The 17802-nt window shown below is 56.5% G+C and overlaps 1 protein-coding gene across 4 annotated transcripts in view; it reads right to left on the bottom strand.

Annotated features, from left to right (window-relative positions):
- ZNF385C (zinc finger protein 385C) overlaps nt 1-17802 on the bottom strand; it is a 58231-nt gene that overhangs the window by 26800 nt on the left and 13629 nt on the right. The window contains exon 1 of one of the 4 annotated variants that reach the window (XM_053965495.1): nt 13375-13621. The exons of 1 other annotated variant lie outside the window; for it this stretch is intronic. In XM_053965495.1, coding sequence (XP_053821470.1) covers nt 13375-13621 — 247 coding nt within the window. Of the gene's footprint in view, nt 1-2527; nt 2604-13374; nt 13622-17802 lie in introns of those variants that run through there. 2 more of the 4 variants (XM_053965496.1, XM_053965498.1) reach the window with 2 other exon arrangements.

Raw genomic sequence — 17802 nt, 5'->3', positions numbered from 1 at the left:
CACTCCTACCCAGGCCATGCTAATATAATCACTCTGGAGGAGAGTGGGAGCAGCCAGCCCACTCCTTCCAACATCCCGCTCAGGAAAGGCAAAAAAAAGCAATCTGCTAAATCCCCAGCCCCTGCAGTCATTACAAGCTCAGGGACATCAGGTGGGTGCTGAAACAAACCATCAAAGCCTCAGTGCCGCCAGCACCTGCCAGGAGCATCAGCACTGAGAAACTTAAAAAAAAAAGTTCACATTTGCTCAAAATACTAGTTAGCAGTTAGCAGCAAGGTGAGGCATAATTAAAAATGGACTAAAGAGATTTGTGAATTATATCCTCGGCTTGATGCTGGAGACGCAGTGATATTTTTTAGCCCACATCATCCTGGAGGTCAAGATTAGATGACAGCTTGGTCTAAAAATACTCTGAATGGGGAGGCTGAGTCTGTTGGAGGAGGTCAGAGCCCCCCATGCCCCCCCCCAGTGTTGCTCAGGGTTGAAACCAGGGGACAGATGCATCCCCCAGGACATTGCTTGGAGCAAGCCCCAGTAATAAAAACAACTGCTGCATTTACAGGGAAATCCACCCAAAACAAGCACAGGCAAAGCTTGGTCCCACCATCTGCCAAAGGAGCCCCAAAGCCCAAACCCAGCAGCTCAGTGGGACCAGGCTCCCCACACTGCCACCCCCAGAAGTCCCAAGAGGGCTGGAATCACCATGAAAGCACTATGACCACCACGTTCTTCCCCCTGGAGCAACATGGTCCTGGCATGGGGAACGTCAGTGAGCCCAAGACACTGCGGGGTCAAAATTGAAGCTTTAGTGGCTATTCAATATTTCCTCCATATCTGAAGCCACAGAGTGAAAAGCAAGCTCTGGGGTTGGACTTTAGTTTGTCTTTTAAGCCTGCTTTGCCTGACGAGTACTCCAGATAAATATCCCGAGTAGTGTTACATGTTCCAGAGAGACAGGGAAAGACATTTCAGAGAAAAGATTGTGTTTCAAACTATTAGAAAAATTAAATTGATCTACGGGAGACAGCTGGGGCCAGCTTGATCCATGGGAGGCAGGCACTCCAACACAGGCACCTGACTGATGTGCAGGCTAACAACATCCATGTTCCTGGCTTGGTCGCCCTCGGGCAACCATGGGCACCCACAAGCACACGTTTCCAGAGGAAAGCGAGTGCATGGCAGCCTGCAGACGTGCCCGTGCCCACACAGATGTGCACAACACACACACGGGCACACACACACACAGAGAAGCGGCACCGCTGCCCACAGGGACGTGCCAGACCCATCACTGCCAGCAGCCAGGGGCCACGCTCCCTCCCCAGCACCTGCCGCAAAGTTAACGCTGATTATAACAAAACCACTAAAATTACCAGCCCCGAATCCACACAAAGCCAAGAACAGCATCATGTTCTCTTTGCTGCCGCTGCTCCGCTTCTCCAGTCCGTGCCAGCCAAGCCTGGTCACGGAGCTCCACCACTGGCCACCTGGCCACCCTCACAAGGACACTGTTGGTCACTCTCCCCCAGCCTCATATCACACAAACAGCATCGAACGTTTGTGTCGCAGGTGCAGCAGAAACACAAGTTGGAGCTGACACCCAGACAAAGAGCAAGGGCAAAATCCAGCCCCGTCAGCACACAACCTTTTCCCTCCTCTTTTTGCAGCCCTGGGAGAAATCAATAAGATGCAGTGAGTCAAACTCAGCTTGAAGCCCGTAAGTAATTAGGATTAGCAGGCTGGGAGCCGAGGGAACAGGCTGCCTCTGTGTTGGGCGGGGAGGGACCATTTTGTGGGTGTAGGGTACAGCCTCAGCTGATGCAAATAACACGAGCAGCTCTTTACCGGGGTTTTCAGGCAGAACGGCAATAAGGAATGGGAACGACATCATTTGCTTAGAAACAGGAAAATCTCATGAGGATAATTTGGGGTGCCGAGCCCTGCTGGGAACAGGATGGGGACCCCACAGGTGAATCAATAGTTGAGTGTGATACCGAGCCCATTCCCAGCCCCTCACTCTGAGCCCGGACTCCTTGAGTACCGCTTATTCCGGGGGTTCTTTCCCGGCATTAAATAACCCACCTCACTGTTTCACTATTTAGAGTTAAGTTAGTGACCAAAGTGGAGAAGAGACCCCCCCCCCCACACACACACAGTCTGCGCAGAGCTACCAGCAAAATAACCACATCGGTGTGTTTCTGTCCATGAAGAACAGCTCAGACGCTGAAAAAAGTGCCCTTTCCTCCAGCTGAAGGAACCCGGCAGAAGACGGGAGCGCTCAAGCCGGGGCCGTGCGGGGAGCGGTAGCTCCGGGACCGCGGCGAGGCGATACCCCGGTCCCCCTCCCCGCGAGCCCCACCGGCCCCCCGACCCCCGCACGGCCCCCGAGCTCCGCAGCTGCCCCGGTCCCGCTGCACCCCCGAACAGCGACTCCGCCAGCAGCGAGCCGGGGGATGAAGGAGCGATGGAGGGGAGAGAGATGGAGGGCGACGGGGAGAGATGAGGCTGCGGGAAAGTTGCGTTTACCCACCTAGAAGCATTTTGGATGCGGCTGCGTCGCCTCCGCGCTGCTGGTGCCTCCCGCTCGCCGGGCAGAGCTGCGGGCAGGGCCGGGCGGGCGCACCCCGCTCGCTGCCGCCCCTCGCCCCGCGTCCGGCCCCGCCTCGGCCCCGCAGGAGTGCGGGGGGAGAAGCTGCCGGAGGTGCCGGGTATCAGCGTGGAAATGGGCGGGGGGACCGGGCGCTCCCTCTCCCCGCACAGCCGACCCCGCGCTGGGGCTGCCCGAACCCCGAAACTTGGGGCGAGGGGAGGGAACCCTCAACGGCTCCGCTGCACCCCCGGGGCTCTCCCGGAGAGTCCCCTAAGGTGACTGCTTTGGGGTGACACGTGCCAAAATGTCCTTGTGGGTCTCTGCTGCCAGGTTTGTTCGGAGAGAGAGGATTCAGCAGCTGCCACCAACCCCGACCCCCAGGAGCGGCTCGCCGGCAGCAGGGACGTGTCCCTGCCTGGTCCCTGCTCCGTTCAGCCCCAGCCCTGAGTGCTGGAAGCACACAGTGCCTGACCCAACCATGTCATCAGCCTGTGGGGTGACAGGAGTGGACACGGGCAGCCTGGCCCGGGTAGGGTGCTCATCTCAGTCCCCCATGATTGGGGTTTTCATGAGCCCAGGGCCTACTACCCTCCCCATCAGTTCATCAGCAAAGACTGTGGCAGCTGGGCTCCTCATGGCAGCACCTTCTCTGTGCTGATTTTTGGCTTCTTCTCAGGAGGTGAGGCTCATTACTTGCCTACATTGCTGCCCTTTAAACAGGGATATGAAAAACTTGCTCGTGAAAAGGGGAAACAATCACCTCCCCTGCCTCCCTGAATAGGAGACAAGAACAAGGAAGGAATTAAATATTTTTCTCAAGTCAAACAATACAAGGAGTTGGGCAGAAACCGCTGGGCCATAAGCAGAGTGAAAATTAATCTTTAAACCATGAGATGCCTGAGTCCCTTCCCGTGTGCCACAGCCAGACTAGGCACTTTTGGGGTAAGTTACGGAATTTTGGTGCACTGAAAAGCACTAAAGCCATCAGGACCCCTCTGGGCGCTGCTGCTGGGCTACAGCACACCATGGGTCTTTCTCCCAGACTTCACCCTGGCTTGGCTGGCACCGGGGCAGCACTGGCAGAGCCCCGGGCAGGGTGTTGCTGTCAGGGTCGTTAACAGCAGCAGTAAGTTTAGCCGGGGCACTCGCTAATCCGGGATTGACAGCTGGCCCCGCACGCCTGGCCCGGCCTCCCGCAGGCTATTTAAACCCGATATTAATTTGTTTAATGTCATCAACAGTTTGGTGTTACTGCAAGGAGCGTCGAGCAGAGGGAGCTGGAAATGTAAAGACTGGGAGGAGCAGGGGGCTCCTCCATCCCAGAACGATGGCTGTTCTCCTTTCCCCAGGGATAACCACAAGCCTTGAGCAAGTCTGGCATCTCCTGACCTCCGGCAAGGACCGGCGGGATGTGCAGCCCTGACCCCCACTGCATCCTCCACTTACACCCAGCCCTGACCGTTCTACCCAGCAATTCCCTCAATAAATCCTCTCCCAGCTGTGGTTCATGCTGCATTTATCCCAGCCAGGCGAGCAGCTCCTCGCCATGGCTGAAAGGGCTCGAGCTGGAGTGACACGGAGGGGTGGGAGGGAGGAACGGGGTGTGGGATGCTGCACTTTGTGGCCGAGCCTTTGAGGCCAGCTGGAGCGGAGGCTAATTGCAGGTGCTGATTACAGCCCCTGCCATTAACGCCTCCGGCCCTCCCAGCCCAGCCCAGCGCATCACTGGAATTTCCCAACTCTGCACTGTGGGTCTGTCCAGTGCATAACTTGCTATATTTGTCCGTGTACCCCAGAGCTGGCCTAGGGCAGCAGCACAAACCTTCCCACAGGGTCCAGACCCACATCCCCATCCCAGCGGTGCTGCCAGCTGCCCCCATCCCAGGGAGCAAAGCCCGTGGCTGCAGCTCCCCAAAACCTCCTCTGTGGGATGAAGCTGCTGAAGCTTCTACCCCGGAGTGGCTGAGAAGGGTGCCCGGGGGCCATGAAAACCAGCTCCACCCTCCCGTGGGAGGCACTAAAAAAACCCCAGAGCCAGCACGGGTCAGATGCCACAGCCCCTCGTGGTCACCACTTTCCAACACAGGTTGATGCCCACGTGTGGGACACTGATGGCTGAACATCCCAAGAGTGTGGGGATGGAGCCAGAGAATTTCTTGTGAAATGGCCCCAGGCCCCAGCCCTCAGCCTGCAGCTCATCACACCCATCCCGGGAGAGGCAAATCCCAAACACGCATTAAGCCCGGCTTGCTTGGGCAGGTCTGCTCGAATCCTGCCTGTGGCTTAAAGGACGAGGGAGGGCAGGAGGAAGGGGAGGGTGCTCAGGCTCAGCTGTGGCACCAATGTCACCAATTCGCCGGGTTCTTTGTGACAACAGACTCCAGGAACCACAACAGAGGGATTACTCCGAACCCCGCTGAGGGCAGTGTTAAATTCTTTGCTGGCTGAGGGACGTCCAGGACTGGCTCTTCTCAGCCTTAGACTCCAGAGGCAACCTGGCAAATAGTGACCAGAACTGGGCAATGAACACATCAATAAAGGAGGAGGGAGACAGGGATAAAAGCCCAGCCAGAACTGCTCCCCTGCCCAAGTCTGCTGAGCCTTCCAGAGCCTTTCTGGCTGACTTTGTTCACCAAGGATTTAGGGTATAATTTGGGGGTGAAAGACGCCAGATAGGATCAGGACTGATACACCTGGAGGATGTGTATCGGTTTTCTTCTGCTCTGTAACTTGAGCCCCATCAGAAGCAGAAGGCTCCGGCTGAAGCAGCCGCCGGCGGTTCATCCCTGCCGGGCCAGGAAGGCAGGCGCTGACCTTTCCTGCTCCTGAGTTTGCTCAGGATTAAAGTAACATATTTTAAGGGCTGAATCCTCTTCCCCCAGGGGGCTTCCCACACAAAGAGAATGGGGTTTGTGGCTCACAGTCCCCCATGACCCCCCTGATAAACAGACACTTGCCAAACTGCAGAGTTCACAGTGCCCACCCAGATCCTTTTTTTTTTTTTTTTTTATTAATCCTCAGTTTTTTAATTAATCCTTCCTGCAGGTTTCTGCTTTTATGCATTTAAAAGGAGCAAACCTGGGAGCTTTGTGTCAGTGGAGGGGTCTGGCGATCCTGGGGGACACACACCCCCAGCTCTGACCCCCAAGGATGAGCCAAGGTGGGCAGGGCTTTGGTAGTGGGGCGATGGGCTGTGCCTCCCGCCTTCATCATCTTTCCCAGGGAGGCTAATTACAAAGGCATCCAGGACACGTCTGTGAATAGGGTGGAGAAACTGGATGACCTAAAAATATTTAATTATCAAGAAAAGGGGTGGAAATTACACCTGGAAATAGTTTCAAAGAGAGAGTGTAAGATTTTCCATCTAATTGACGTGGGCCCTCCTGGAAGGGGCAGGGCAGACGGTTCCACCTTGCCACCACACTTCGGTTCCCCCTAGCCCAGTGCAGATTTCCTGGGGGACCACAGGGCCCATATGGAGTCAACTGGGGTTTAGCATGGAAACCAACTACCCAAAATCTTCTGGATGCTTAATTAGCATGGGGTGATGCTGTGTCTGGTCTTGCCCATCAGGTTCCTGCTTAGCTTTGGCCCCTCAGGAGCTCCTGGTGCCCAGGGAGCTCATCTGGGCAAACGCTCTGGTGCCACAGCTCAGACCACACCGAGACCCTATGGCTGGCACAGCAATGGCCAAATAAATGAAACTGTTCCTCATAAATCTGTGGCTGCAGAAAATACCAGAGGTGAGCTGGAGCAGTGTTGTGGGCAAGCTGTCCAAAAGCAGTGATAACTCAGGAGCATGAAAAAGGAAGGGAACTGAATTTGAGGTGAGCAGGCAGTGCCTGCAGGCAGAGGCAGCCCTGCTCCAACCGCTCCAGCAGCTCCAACAGCTCCTACTCACATACTCCAAAAGCAGAGCTGGGGCAGCCCAGGGAGGCTGCAGGGAAAGGCCACAGTCCTTGTGCTGGAAGGACACACGGCTATGAACAGCAGTTCCTCACAGCCAGCTCATCCAGAGCTCTGCACCACTCTGCTCCCAGTGTCACCAGCTTTCCCAGCAGCACCAGGATCAGAGAGCAGGGCCCTGGGTCCCCTTGGACCCCCAATTCCAGGCTGTGGACATGCCTCCAAAAGCCAGAATCCCATTTTCTCCCTCTGCACACCCGCCCTGACACCATGGGGTTATGGAAAGGAGAGCTCACTCTGGGAAAGAGGCAGAAGCATGACGAGGGGAGGGAGATCATCTCTTCAGAGAAAATTTTATATTGCTTACGACTTACTGTCTGGGAACATAAAACAGTTTAAGCAGCCGACCCTAAATCACAGTGACAGCTCTACACTACCCACAACCCCCTGCTTGCCCTCCCCCAGCTCCCCCGACCTGCCTCCCCTCTCCCCATTCGCCTGGTTCCAAACGCTCGCTCCTCCCGTGTCCCCGGGCGAGCAGCACACGCGTGTGCGCACACACGCAGAGACACAGCGGGCACGGAGAGGGGCCCGAGGCTGGAGTCCGGGGGGAATGAGCTGCGTTTCCATCACTGAGACGCGGACAAGTCAATTCCCCGTGGCTGTCACCCCCTCTCCAGTCCCCCCCGTTCAGTCCCGGTGCTCTGGGACCGCGCCGGGGCACGGGGCGACCGCGCAGCCCTCGCACGCACAGCCCGGCACGACCGGCTCCATCCAGCACCTCTAATCCCCAGTGACAGCCGGGGAGCGGGAAGCTGCGGGATGCAGCTGCGGGATGCAGCTGTGGGATGCAGCAGGATGCTCGCCTCTCTCCCGTGTCAGAGCAGGACAGTGGCTGCCTCCTCCTGAGAACAGCAGAGCCCCCCGGGGGTGCCGAGGTCCCCCAGGGGATGTTTAAGACACAGCAGCCCCCAAGTGCTCGGGGGCAAAGCCAAGCCCTCCAAACAGGAAGCGTTTGGATCCGATGCCTGGGGTGGCCACAAGAGCCAGGAGCCCGACCCTAGAGCATCCCCATCACCGGGCACCCTTCCTAGGGGACATCACCCCACCACCCCTGCTCAGAGCTGCCGATGGAGCTCTGGAAAAGGCCCCTTCAGGCTCAGAGCTCTCTCGGGACGGGGACCAGCGGGTGCCGACAAGTTGGGGCATGCTCACAGTTTAGCTGCTGCTTTGACCACTTTTTTCCCCTGCTTAAAATAAATGCCAGGTTTCCTCTTCCAAATCTGCTGAGCTGATGATGCTACATGGGAAATCGTGAAATATTCCATGGCTACATGTTCCTCGTTGTTCTTAATCCACTTCTAATTAATGTCACGTGTGTCTCAGCCCTGAGCTGAGTGGCCGTGAAACACTATTGAGGCAATTTGACAGCAAACCGAGTGAAAGAAAGTGACAGCAAAATCCGCGATTCAAGAGGAATGGCTCACAACTGCAGGGCTTAAAAATAACACGAGACAATTTCCTACTGATTTTTTTGGGAAAAATCGCCACTGCCAGCAGTGCAGCACAGCCTCTGCCAGCACATCAGTGGCACCCTGACACTCCCATGGCCCGGCAGCCCCCACCAGCCCACACAAAGATGATACTTCATTTATATTATCCGACCTTGATATATTTTGGCTTGATCTCTGTATTTCTTAGGGCAAACCCCTTCTATGGATGCAGCTGGAGGATCCACCTGAGCAGCCAAGCCCCTGCCATGGGAGGCCCCCACCTCCTTCATGCCCCAGCAGCACAAGAAAAGCCCTGCAGCTTCTCTGTGTCATTTTATGGCCAAGAGTTTAAATGTAAAGGATCTTTTTAGAATAAGTGTGTCAGGGAAAAATATCCCTGAAGCTCTGACCAGAACTGGGGTGCAGAGCCAGAGGTCAGAGTCCTGGTGGGGAAGGCTCTGCACCACAAAAACCTTCAAGGCAAAGCTGACCACTGATCAATTCATTTTCTATTTGAAGCTACTGACTCAATAAAATCAGAGATTAATTATGCTACAGTTATTAATCCACAGAAAGCTGAATAACTGGGCGTTTCAGAGGGACAGCAAGCTAATGGGGTATTTTCTGAGGATTTGGAAAGGGAGCAGTTTGCTCTGGATTCATGGGCCAGCACGAAGTTGATGTGCAGGGTCTGGGCTCATGTGCAGCCTCTCACACGGCACCCCCAGGTCCCTTCCCCCACAGAAACTGGAGGGTTTTTTTGTAAAAAAAAAAAAAAAAAAAAAAAAGAGCATTTAGTGAAACAGGGCTTTTCTGCCAGATCCCAGTGGCAGGGCTAAATCCCTCCCCTTCTCAGCCCTCCCAGCCCTGCCCCCAGGAGCCTCAAGGGACATCCCTGCACCCCATCCCTATGCCCCAACAGGAAGGGAGAAGCCTGGGAGTGAGCAGAGGGAAGGAAAATGTACAATTACCCAATTCAGCTTCTTCAAATTATTCCTGATCCCAGCCAGCATCTTTAAGACATGAAAAAACCATTATATTTCTCCCACTGAGATTCCAGGTTATTCAAATCTGATCTGAAAAGCTATTTTTGCTCATCTTTGTTCACAGCTGAAGGGAGCAGCCGAGGCCAATGGAGCAGGAGGACTCCGTATGTTTGTCCTTCATAAATTCACAGAAGCTTAAAATCTGAACCCTGGTGCTGCTCGGGCACAAGATATTGATCAGCACCTGGCAGATGCAGGGTCTGTCCCAACCAAATGTTAAATTCCTTTTAACACTTAAGCTGGGCATGGATCTGCCATTGGGAAGTTTGGGAGAGCCCAATGTGCTGCCAGTGTACCTGTGATGGACGCTGTGAAGTGGCTCCCATGCCGGCTAGGTACTGGCTTGTCCCTGCCAAATTTCTCCAAAAAGTCCCAAAAGCAGGAGAGCAGCAAACTGCTGCAGGAGGAAGCAAGAAAGAGCATTTCCTCTGGCATTGCTGGAGCAGGCCCTGGCAGCACCAAGGCTGGGCACGGCTGGGAGCTCTATCGAGGGCAGATGTGAGAATGTCCCAGCCCCAGCTCAGCGGTGACATGACTGCTGCACCCCGATTAGTCCCAATTAGACCCTAATCCCACATGTTTGCAAACTATTTAAATCAATACCTTGGGATTATTGCAGACAAAGCCCCACTGAACATGGCTGAAACTGACTGGTGGGTAATGAACAGCTGAAAGGCTGCCACAGCAGAGAGCAGTGGGGGAAGGAGGAGGGAATGCAGCTGAGAACGAGGTGCCAGAGCACACAGAACAGGGTCATGGAAAAGGAACATGGCCCAGGATCACAGAGCAGCAGCATAAAATGGGATCACACACCCGCCAGGCTGCCCATGGTCAGACCCACCAGTTCCCCTCCCTCTGCTGCTCTGGGTGGTTTTCAGGAGTTGTCTCTCAGCAGGGCTCTCCCAGACCAGCCAAGAGAACAACCGTGGGCTCCTTGGTCAGTGCAACAGGCGACAGCCCAGCCTCAGGCACTGCCACCCCAGCCCTGCAGGAGCCATTCAAGGCCAGTGGGTTCCCTGCCAGCTGCCAAAATCAGAGAGCTCATCTGGGACCCCCCATTGAAACCCAAGATAATCCCACCAGCAGCTGCCAGCCCCCTCTGACTCCCAGAGCAGCCCAGGCTCCCCCGGGGGCCCAGATCCCCCTGCCAGGGGCCCCGCTCTCTGCTGCAGGCCCAGCGATGCTGAAGCTGTCACAGCGATTTCTCTGCTCATCTCAAACTTTTCTGCTCCCAAACACGCATGGACAGACATTTCAGCGGGTAATTGGGAAACCAGGACCTTTCCCTTTGCAAAGAACTGTTGTTCCAGGGCTGTGTTGCCAAGGGAGGGGACAGCACCAGGCAGCCCCAGTGTGAGGCAGGGTGACAGCACTGGGAAGCCAGGGAGAAGGTCAGGGTACGTAATGCCACGGGATATTGGAGAGGAGGAAGGGCTTGTGACACAAATCAGCCCCAGGGCACAGCTCCCTCCAGGTGCTTTGGCCCTGCCTTGGCATTCGGTTCGGGGGAGCAGCTCAGCAGCCTCCAAAGCCAAGAAAAGTGGTTTGAGTTGGGCTCGGGGATTGTGTGAAGCCTCCTGGGCATAGGAGATGCCTGAACAATGTGTCCTTCCCACGGACCCTGGCCAAAGGGGTATGAGCTGCTGTCAGCTCAGATTTGCCAGGAAACCAGAGCCTCGTGCTCCAAAGGAGAGTGCTTCCCTCTGCCTTTCAGGGACATGGGGGCTGGCAGAGCCCAGACACAACGCCCTGGTAGCAGTGTGCATGAGCTGTTCTTTAAATCCCATTACTTTTTTGAGACACTGGTGGAAAGGACTTTTGGGGAAAGCAATGGATCAGGGTGTAAGTTTTGAAATGCTCCAGCTCAGCCTGTCCTGTGATGGGAGCCCCAGACATGATCCAGGATGAGGGGAAGCAGCAGCCCCCTGTCCATGCCCCTGCAGCCACTGGTCCCCATTTGGGGTGTCTCAGCTCTTCCTGCTCATTCAGCACCAGACAGTGGTTTGGTTCCCGAGGACTCTGAGAGCAAACTGAGATCGCTTGGGCTCCCTGGGAAATCACAGGCAGTAATTAAATCACTCGTGACCCAGTTGGATTAGAACTGGCATCTGCGGCACGAAAACGTCTTTCATCTGTGACCACTCTGTATCTAATCACCACCTTCACCATGATTCCACACAGGACAACAAGGATCTGGGATTTGTCTTGCAAAATGAAATGTCTAATAAGCAATAATTTGTTTTTAAGTTGGGGGCTTTCTGGTACAGAGCTAATGAATTGTAATGACACTGATTAGCATGTTTGCCAGCACCGCTCCTCTGCAGCTTTGCTCCACGAGACGCCAGCAATCACAGCCTGTGCAAGAAGAACAGATCCGAGGAGCCAGAGGGGAACGGGGAGACTGAGTGGTGGCTGGGAAGATGCCTTTGATGTAGCTGTAGATGTCAGCATGAGACAGAGATTCCAGCCCAGAGGAACATCCCATCTTTGTCGAACTCAATTCCTTTATTTAATCCACTGTCTTTAACCTCCCAAGACTCCCCCAGTACTGCCACACCACTGGAGACCCGTGTTAGCCATTCCTGTCTGTGGGCTGTGCCAGGCTGAGCCCAGCCCCAGCACAGGCAGCTGCCCAAGAAGGGGTGACTGCTCCCAGGACTGCAGGCAGATGCATTTTCTCAGCACCCAAAGGTGCAGGTCTGGCCGCTGAAGGGCTCCTAGAGGAGTGTGATGAGGCAGGGCAGGGCCTCCCCAGCACCCCATCGCCTTGCCAGCCCTGCCCATGCGCTGCAGCCCAGCCAGGAGCTTGTCCTGCACTTGTCCTCAAGACAGGGCTGGTCCCCTTTGCATTTTGGGGGGACGTACATGGCATCAAGTGCCAGTGGCACTTGCACCCCCAGTGCCAGTGGCACGACTGGTGCAGAAGGGACACAGGAGTCACATCAGTCAGTTCCCAGCCTCCCAGGGTCATGCCCCAGGAGGCTGGGAAAGGCTCACAGTGACAACGCTGGAAGTGACATTTTTATCCAAAAGTGCAGGGAAAGGTCAGCCCCGGCAGGACCAGGAGGGACAGGGAGGCACAGGGAGCAGCTGCTGCCTGCAGTTTCCCCGCACGAGCAGATCAGAGCCCTGCACACGCAGGAGCGACTGCGCCGTGCCTGGCAGAGCGCAGCGCGTGGGGCCAACAGCACGGGGCCCCAGGGGTGCCACACTGGCAGAGGTCAGGGATGGTGCAGAAGCACAAAGAGCAGACTGGCATGCTCCAGGATTCTTTGGCTCAGTAGGAAATGCATCCCTGGACAGCCTCCCATCAGGGCACAACTAGATTGAGGGGAGAAGCTGGAAGCTGCAGGCTGGAATTTATGAGCCCTGTCCCCATTAAAATAGCCGGCGATATTTCCATCTGTCAGTAATGTTGATGAAGAGACCTGGTCCTTTGCATATCCCAGGCCTTACCCAAACAAAACCAGCACCAGTCAGGGCAGGATTTGGCACACAGATGACTATTGCCATGCTAGGAATTTATGGCTCCAGCCTGCCCAGTCTCTAGTAAGAGCAGGAGCAGGGAACCATTTAATCTTTTAGGTCCCTTTCATCCCAAGGCATTCTGTGATTCTACACGATTCCCTTGGTTTGCTGCTAATGACAATCCCTCACAGCCAAAGGCTCAGGCAGAGCAGGTCAGCCATGGTGACAGGGTGACATTTCTGGGCACATTTCCCTGCTTTTGTGCATTAAATCTGCAGCAGCCAGCTGGGCCCAGCCAGGTGAATGCTGGCAGATGGCACAGAGGGCAAGTGAGTCCTTGCCCTTGCACAAGCTCCTGCCCAGCAGCACGGCACCTGCACGTGCCAACATTCCTTCCGTGTGCCGGCATCCCTACGCAGTCAGCGGGTGAGGGGCCTCAGCACCAACATCTAAGCAGCATTTTGACTCAAACTCAGCACAGATACAGGAGAAGTGCACAGCAGGAGCCTGGAGGGACACAGTCAGATTGGCACCTGCAAAGCAGCATCCAGTAGCCCAGCAATGGGCAGCCTTGGGCACGCATGTCCCCGTGGCACAAACCACCTACAGAACTCAAGGAGACACCCACAAAGACAGAGCAGCAACAGTCACACTTGCACGTGGACAGACCCACATGTATCCATCCCTCTGCCACTGCAGTGTGGCCTCTTGGGCTCCAAAACCACTTGAGGACTGAAAGCCCTGCAGTTCCAGCAAGTGACAGATGCCAAGGACAAAATCAAGCATTTCCAAACTTTCCATGAGCCCAACAGAGCAGCTGTGCCAGAGCAAGGGCAGCCTTTGGGCAACCTTGACCTGCTGGGTGGGCTCCTACCTTGGGCCGCTGGCATCTTCCCCTTGTTTAGCTGCTTGAGGCGCTTCTGGTGGGACTTGCCGTTGTAGTGGATCTGTGCCTGTGCAGCCGAGTTGAGTTGGATATTGCAGACCTCGCAAAGTGTGAACGACTGGTGCTTCTTCTCCCGCTTCATGCGCTGCTCGGGCTGGCTGGGGGGGCAGCTGGCCTCCTCCACCAGCTGCACTGCGCTCTCGGGGCTGTGGGATGGGCTCAGGGGTCGCTTCATGCCTGCGGGAGGAAGGACAGACCCACTGTGAGGACAGAGGGACAGGAACAGCTGCCAGGTGAGGCAGGAGAGCCCAACTCGGGTCCCACACTTGTGGTTGTCTGAATCTGGGGGGATCCCTGAGCAAGTGCAACAGCGTTTGGGCAAGACGACATGAGCAGCAGCATTCCCAGGAGTGCTGGAGTAGAGAATAACCCACTTCTTCCAAGTTTCCAGCTCTAGACAATACTCCTTGTGTCAGGTCAGTCTCTCTGTTCACTCGTGGGCAGCACTGTGGGTTGGCCCAAGTCAAGAGTTAGGATGGAACCAGGTCTCTGCAGGCAAGAGATTCGGCTGGCAGGACTCGTGTGCGGTGAGGGTGTCCCAGAGCCCGTCCCAGCCACGGCAGGAGAACGACTGGCACTGGCACCGTTGGCCACCAGCAGGTGCCTGTCCTGAACATGGGGCTCTGCGGGACCAACTTGCATCATGAGCTGGAGCCCCAGACCCACACAGCGACACCACAGAGAAGAGCTGCCCATGGAGGGCCTGGGGTCAGTTGGGGACAGCCCTCCAGTGGCCTTTGCCTTGCAGGGACTCTGTTCCTGCTGCCTGACCCCGAGCCGGGGATCGGTGGGACATCCAGAACAGCCTCGGAGGCGCGAAGGTCACCCGAGCCCTGTGATCCAGTTACCGCCTTGGAGCTGGCAGCTGCGGCTTACAAATACCCGCAGGCACGGCAAGGGGCCAAGGCAGGGGCCAGGGCGTCTGTGGGTGGCCGGGCAGGACCCAAGGGTGCCCTGCAGGGATGTCCCTGGCATCCTCGGCAGGGCTGCCCGGGGCCCGTGCGGGACTCAGTCGCCCGCACGCTCCTCGGGCAGCAGGGACCGCACCGGGGGCTTCGGCTCAGGCTGTCCAAAACCCCGCTGGTCGTGCCGGCGTGGCCGCGCCCCAGCGCTCAGCACCCCGCAGGCTACGAGGGTTCGGTCCTCGGGCCCACCGGGGAGTCCGGGGGGGGCTCGGTTCGCTGCAGCCCCGGCCGCGGCCCCGCGGTGGCGCCGCCGCTCCGCGCCGGTCCCGAGCCGTGACCGGGGATGGCGGAGACCGGGGAACTGCGGGCACGGGGGGACAACGGGGACAGGGGGACATCGGAGATGGGGGGCAACAGGGAGAAGGAGCAGGGGGGACAGAAGGCAGCGCGGTCCCCGTCCCAGGGAGGGGTGCGCTGCCACTCACCCACCCACCGGGTGAGCACCCCTCTCCTCAGCGGGTCTCGGCCCCATCCTGCGCTTTCCTGCACCCCGGAGGCGGCCACGAGTGTCTCCATCAATAGTCCTGTTAGCCCAAAGGAGCGGGAGGTGTTCCCACTAGCTGCTATCAGAGCTGGAGGCCTTTCCCAGGATAACCATTAACAGAGCAACCGGAAAGCAGATCTGGGAGACGATCAGCAGCAGGAATGTGAGACGGGGCCTCAGGGACTCAGCGGGACACGCGGCACGCTGGTGGGGACACGCCAGCCGAGGCAGGTCGCCGGGTGCCCTTGGCATCCTCCCCCTCCCCGGGTATTTTTAATGCAATTACATCCCAGGGCACGGAGCTAAAATTGGAACATTATGTGGACAAAGTATCCCCAAAGTCTCCCTCGTCTTTAAAACGGGCACCGCTGTTACTCTGATTAGGCAGCAGCTCCTGTCCCGGCTCCCGGGGCAGCGTTTGAAGGTCTGTCCTAATTGCACACACACTTGTTGTCTCATTCACTTAATTTCTTCTGCGTCTGTTCTGCTTCTCAGGTGTCAGGGCCACAAAGCGGGGGCGGTGGTTGGGACAGGTCACAGGGACAGGTCGTGGCACATGTGCAGGCTGGCAAAGCCCTGACTGACGGCTGCTTTGGAGCAGATTTCACCTTTTCAGCAAAGTGTTGAGGAACTTTTGGTCCGGGGATGGGGAGCTGTTGCCTTTCACAGGAGGGAAACTAAGGCAAGGGGAAGGTTGAGTGACACCTCCAGGGTGGCTCAGGGGCTCTGAGGCAAACCCAGCTCAGAACACAGGGTCACCACATCCCAGCTCCACCACCCCAGGACCAATGAAGTTTTGTTTCCTCCATACAGGAGGATCACAAGCAGTTGCAAATTTTTGGGTAGTCTTCCCAAGGGTTCTCCTGGATGGGGCAGATGAGCTGCCACTCACCCACCACTGCCCAGATCTGACCTTGCTGATCAGCACCAACAGCACCTCCCAGGACCCCATGACACCTCCTGCACTTCTTGCTGCCCTTTCATCAGAGCCAAGGGCTCACAGGGAATGTCCCTTTGGTTGCTGATTTTTTGAAGGAGACCTATGGTGTGCCATCCTTTACTCAGCTCCTGAATGCAAAGCAAACTCCAGAAACCACAACTTCCCGCACAGGCTGCAGTCACTGCAAGTGGCTCCATGCTCACACACTGTGCTGAAGCAGCATCCCACAGCATCCCGCAGCATCCCACAGCATCCCACAGTATCCCACAGCATCCCAGAAAAGCCACTGGCTGGGCATGAGATACATCAGCAGGGCAGTGGAGTTCTGGCCAAGCTACAAAATCCTGATGAAGGAGCAGGTTTGATGCAGGTCAGGTCCTTTCCCACATTTCCTGTATTCTGAATAACCTGGAGGTTATTCAGGCAGACCCATAAAGGCCACCCTGGGCACAGGGAGTGCTGTTATCCCAGCCTGGACAGAGGTTCCCATGCACATGCAGCCTGAACATCTGTGCAGGGATGTTCTCTCAGTGTCCTACCCCAGCAGAGACCCTCGTGCTCCCTCCTGCCATCAGCACCAGTTTGTGTTCCATGGGACTTTTATTTGGACTGAATTCAAGAGACCCAACACACAGGACTAGAACCTCCCCCCAGTTCAAACTGCCTTTGCCACAGAGCTGAGGGGACCTGACAAAAGCTATTTGAGACATCTCTCCATTCAGCAATATGGGATCAGGGAAAACATCACCCGAACAGAAAGTGCATGAACTTGATAAGAGAGCAAGAAATCTGAAGGGGAAAAAAAAAATCTTGTTTGAGTTCACTAGGTTATGTTCTACTGAGTCCACCTTCCTTGCCTCCAGCTGAGCACACAACAGTAAATAAAAGCAGCAGAAGTAAAAGAAAGTTGGTATGAAAGTGGCCACCAACAGTTGTCACAAAATTCCCTCAAACCCCCTGAGTAAGGACCAGTTTCATGGTCCCTGTTCACACCTGCAAGGACTCTCAGGAAAGCCAGAGCTGCCACAACACCTCAAGCACAACTCAAATCACTGCATCCCATCACCTCAGGGTTTGCACCATTAAGCAGCTCTGTGATCCTGCCACTGCCATCCCTGTTTGCACCAGGGCCCCTGGCTGTGCCCCCTCCAGAGCCACCAGGGAGCCCCAGACCCCCTGGAGCAGCAGCCCCACCATCCTGCCTCCTCACAGACCCCTCACCACTGGCACAGGCAATTTCCAGCCCACCCACCCATTTGGGCTCAGGATACAGCAACGCCTCCTCAAGGCAGCACCTGGTGCCCCAGCCTGGCACAGGAGGCTCCTACCTGGTGCTGGTGGAGACAACGCCGAGCCCTGCCCTTGGCACCACCGAGCTGAGCCGGCTCCTGCCCTTGTGCCACGGCCGTCAGGGCACCGCAGCCGCCCCTGTGCCTGGAGAGCTGCAGACACTTGTCTCGTATTTCAAGGAGCACTTCAAATGCGGTTCGATCGCCACTAAATCAGCCCTCATCAGCAGCCTCCGGACGAGAGCCGGCACGTCCGAGTTGGTGCCTGTGGCTCAGCAAGTTCCCAAAGAGCCCAGAGCGTCACGCGGGGCAGCGGGCGCCAGCTGGCAGGGGGTGGCACTGGAGGAGCCACCTTGAGCCAAGAGCAGGCGGATGCACCTGACAGCAGCTCTCAGTGACAGGGGAGATGGGGGAATGGGGCAGCTTTCCGGGCTGCCTCGAAGACTGGGCCCAGAGAATTCCCTGTGTAACTTCATAAAGAGGCACCGGGCTGGTGGAGGGATGGGAAGGGCACAGGGGGCTCTGCCCTGGACATGGAGGTGGCCCATGGGACCTGCTATAGCATCAGGAGATGCTTCAGTGTCCTGGCCTGAAAGCTGAGCAGATCCAGGCAGACTGCAGGTTTTGGAGGGCCTGGCCATGCCTGCAGCACTCCCAGCATTTCATAACACTGCATCA

The sequence above is a fragment of the Vidua chalybeata genome, chromosome 26, assembly GCF_026979565.1.
Source record: "Vidua chalybeata isolate OUT-0048 chromosome 26, bVidCha1 merged haplotype, whole genome shotgun sequence".
NCBI classification, from domain to species: domain Eukaryota; kingdom Metazoa; phylum Chordata; class Aves; order Passeriformes; family Viduidae; genus Vidua; species Vidua chalybeata.
The sequence above is the reverse complement of the archived record's forward strand: the minus strand, read 5'-3'. Positions and strand labels throughout refer to the sequence as shown.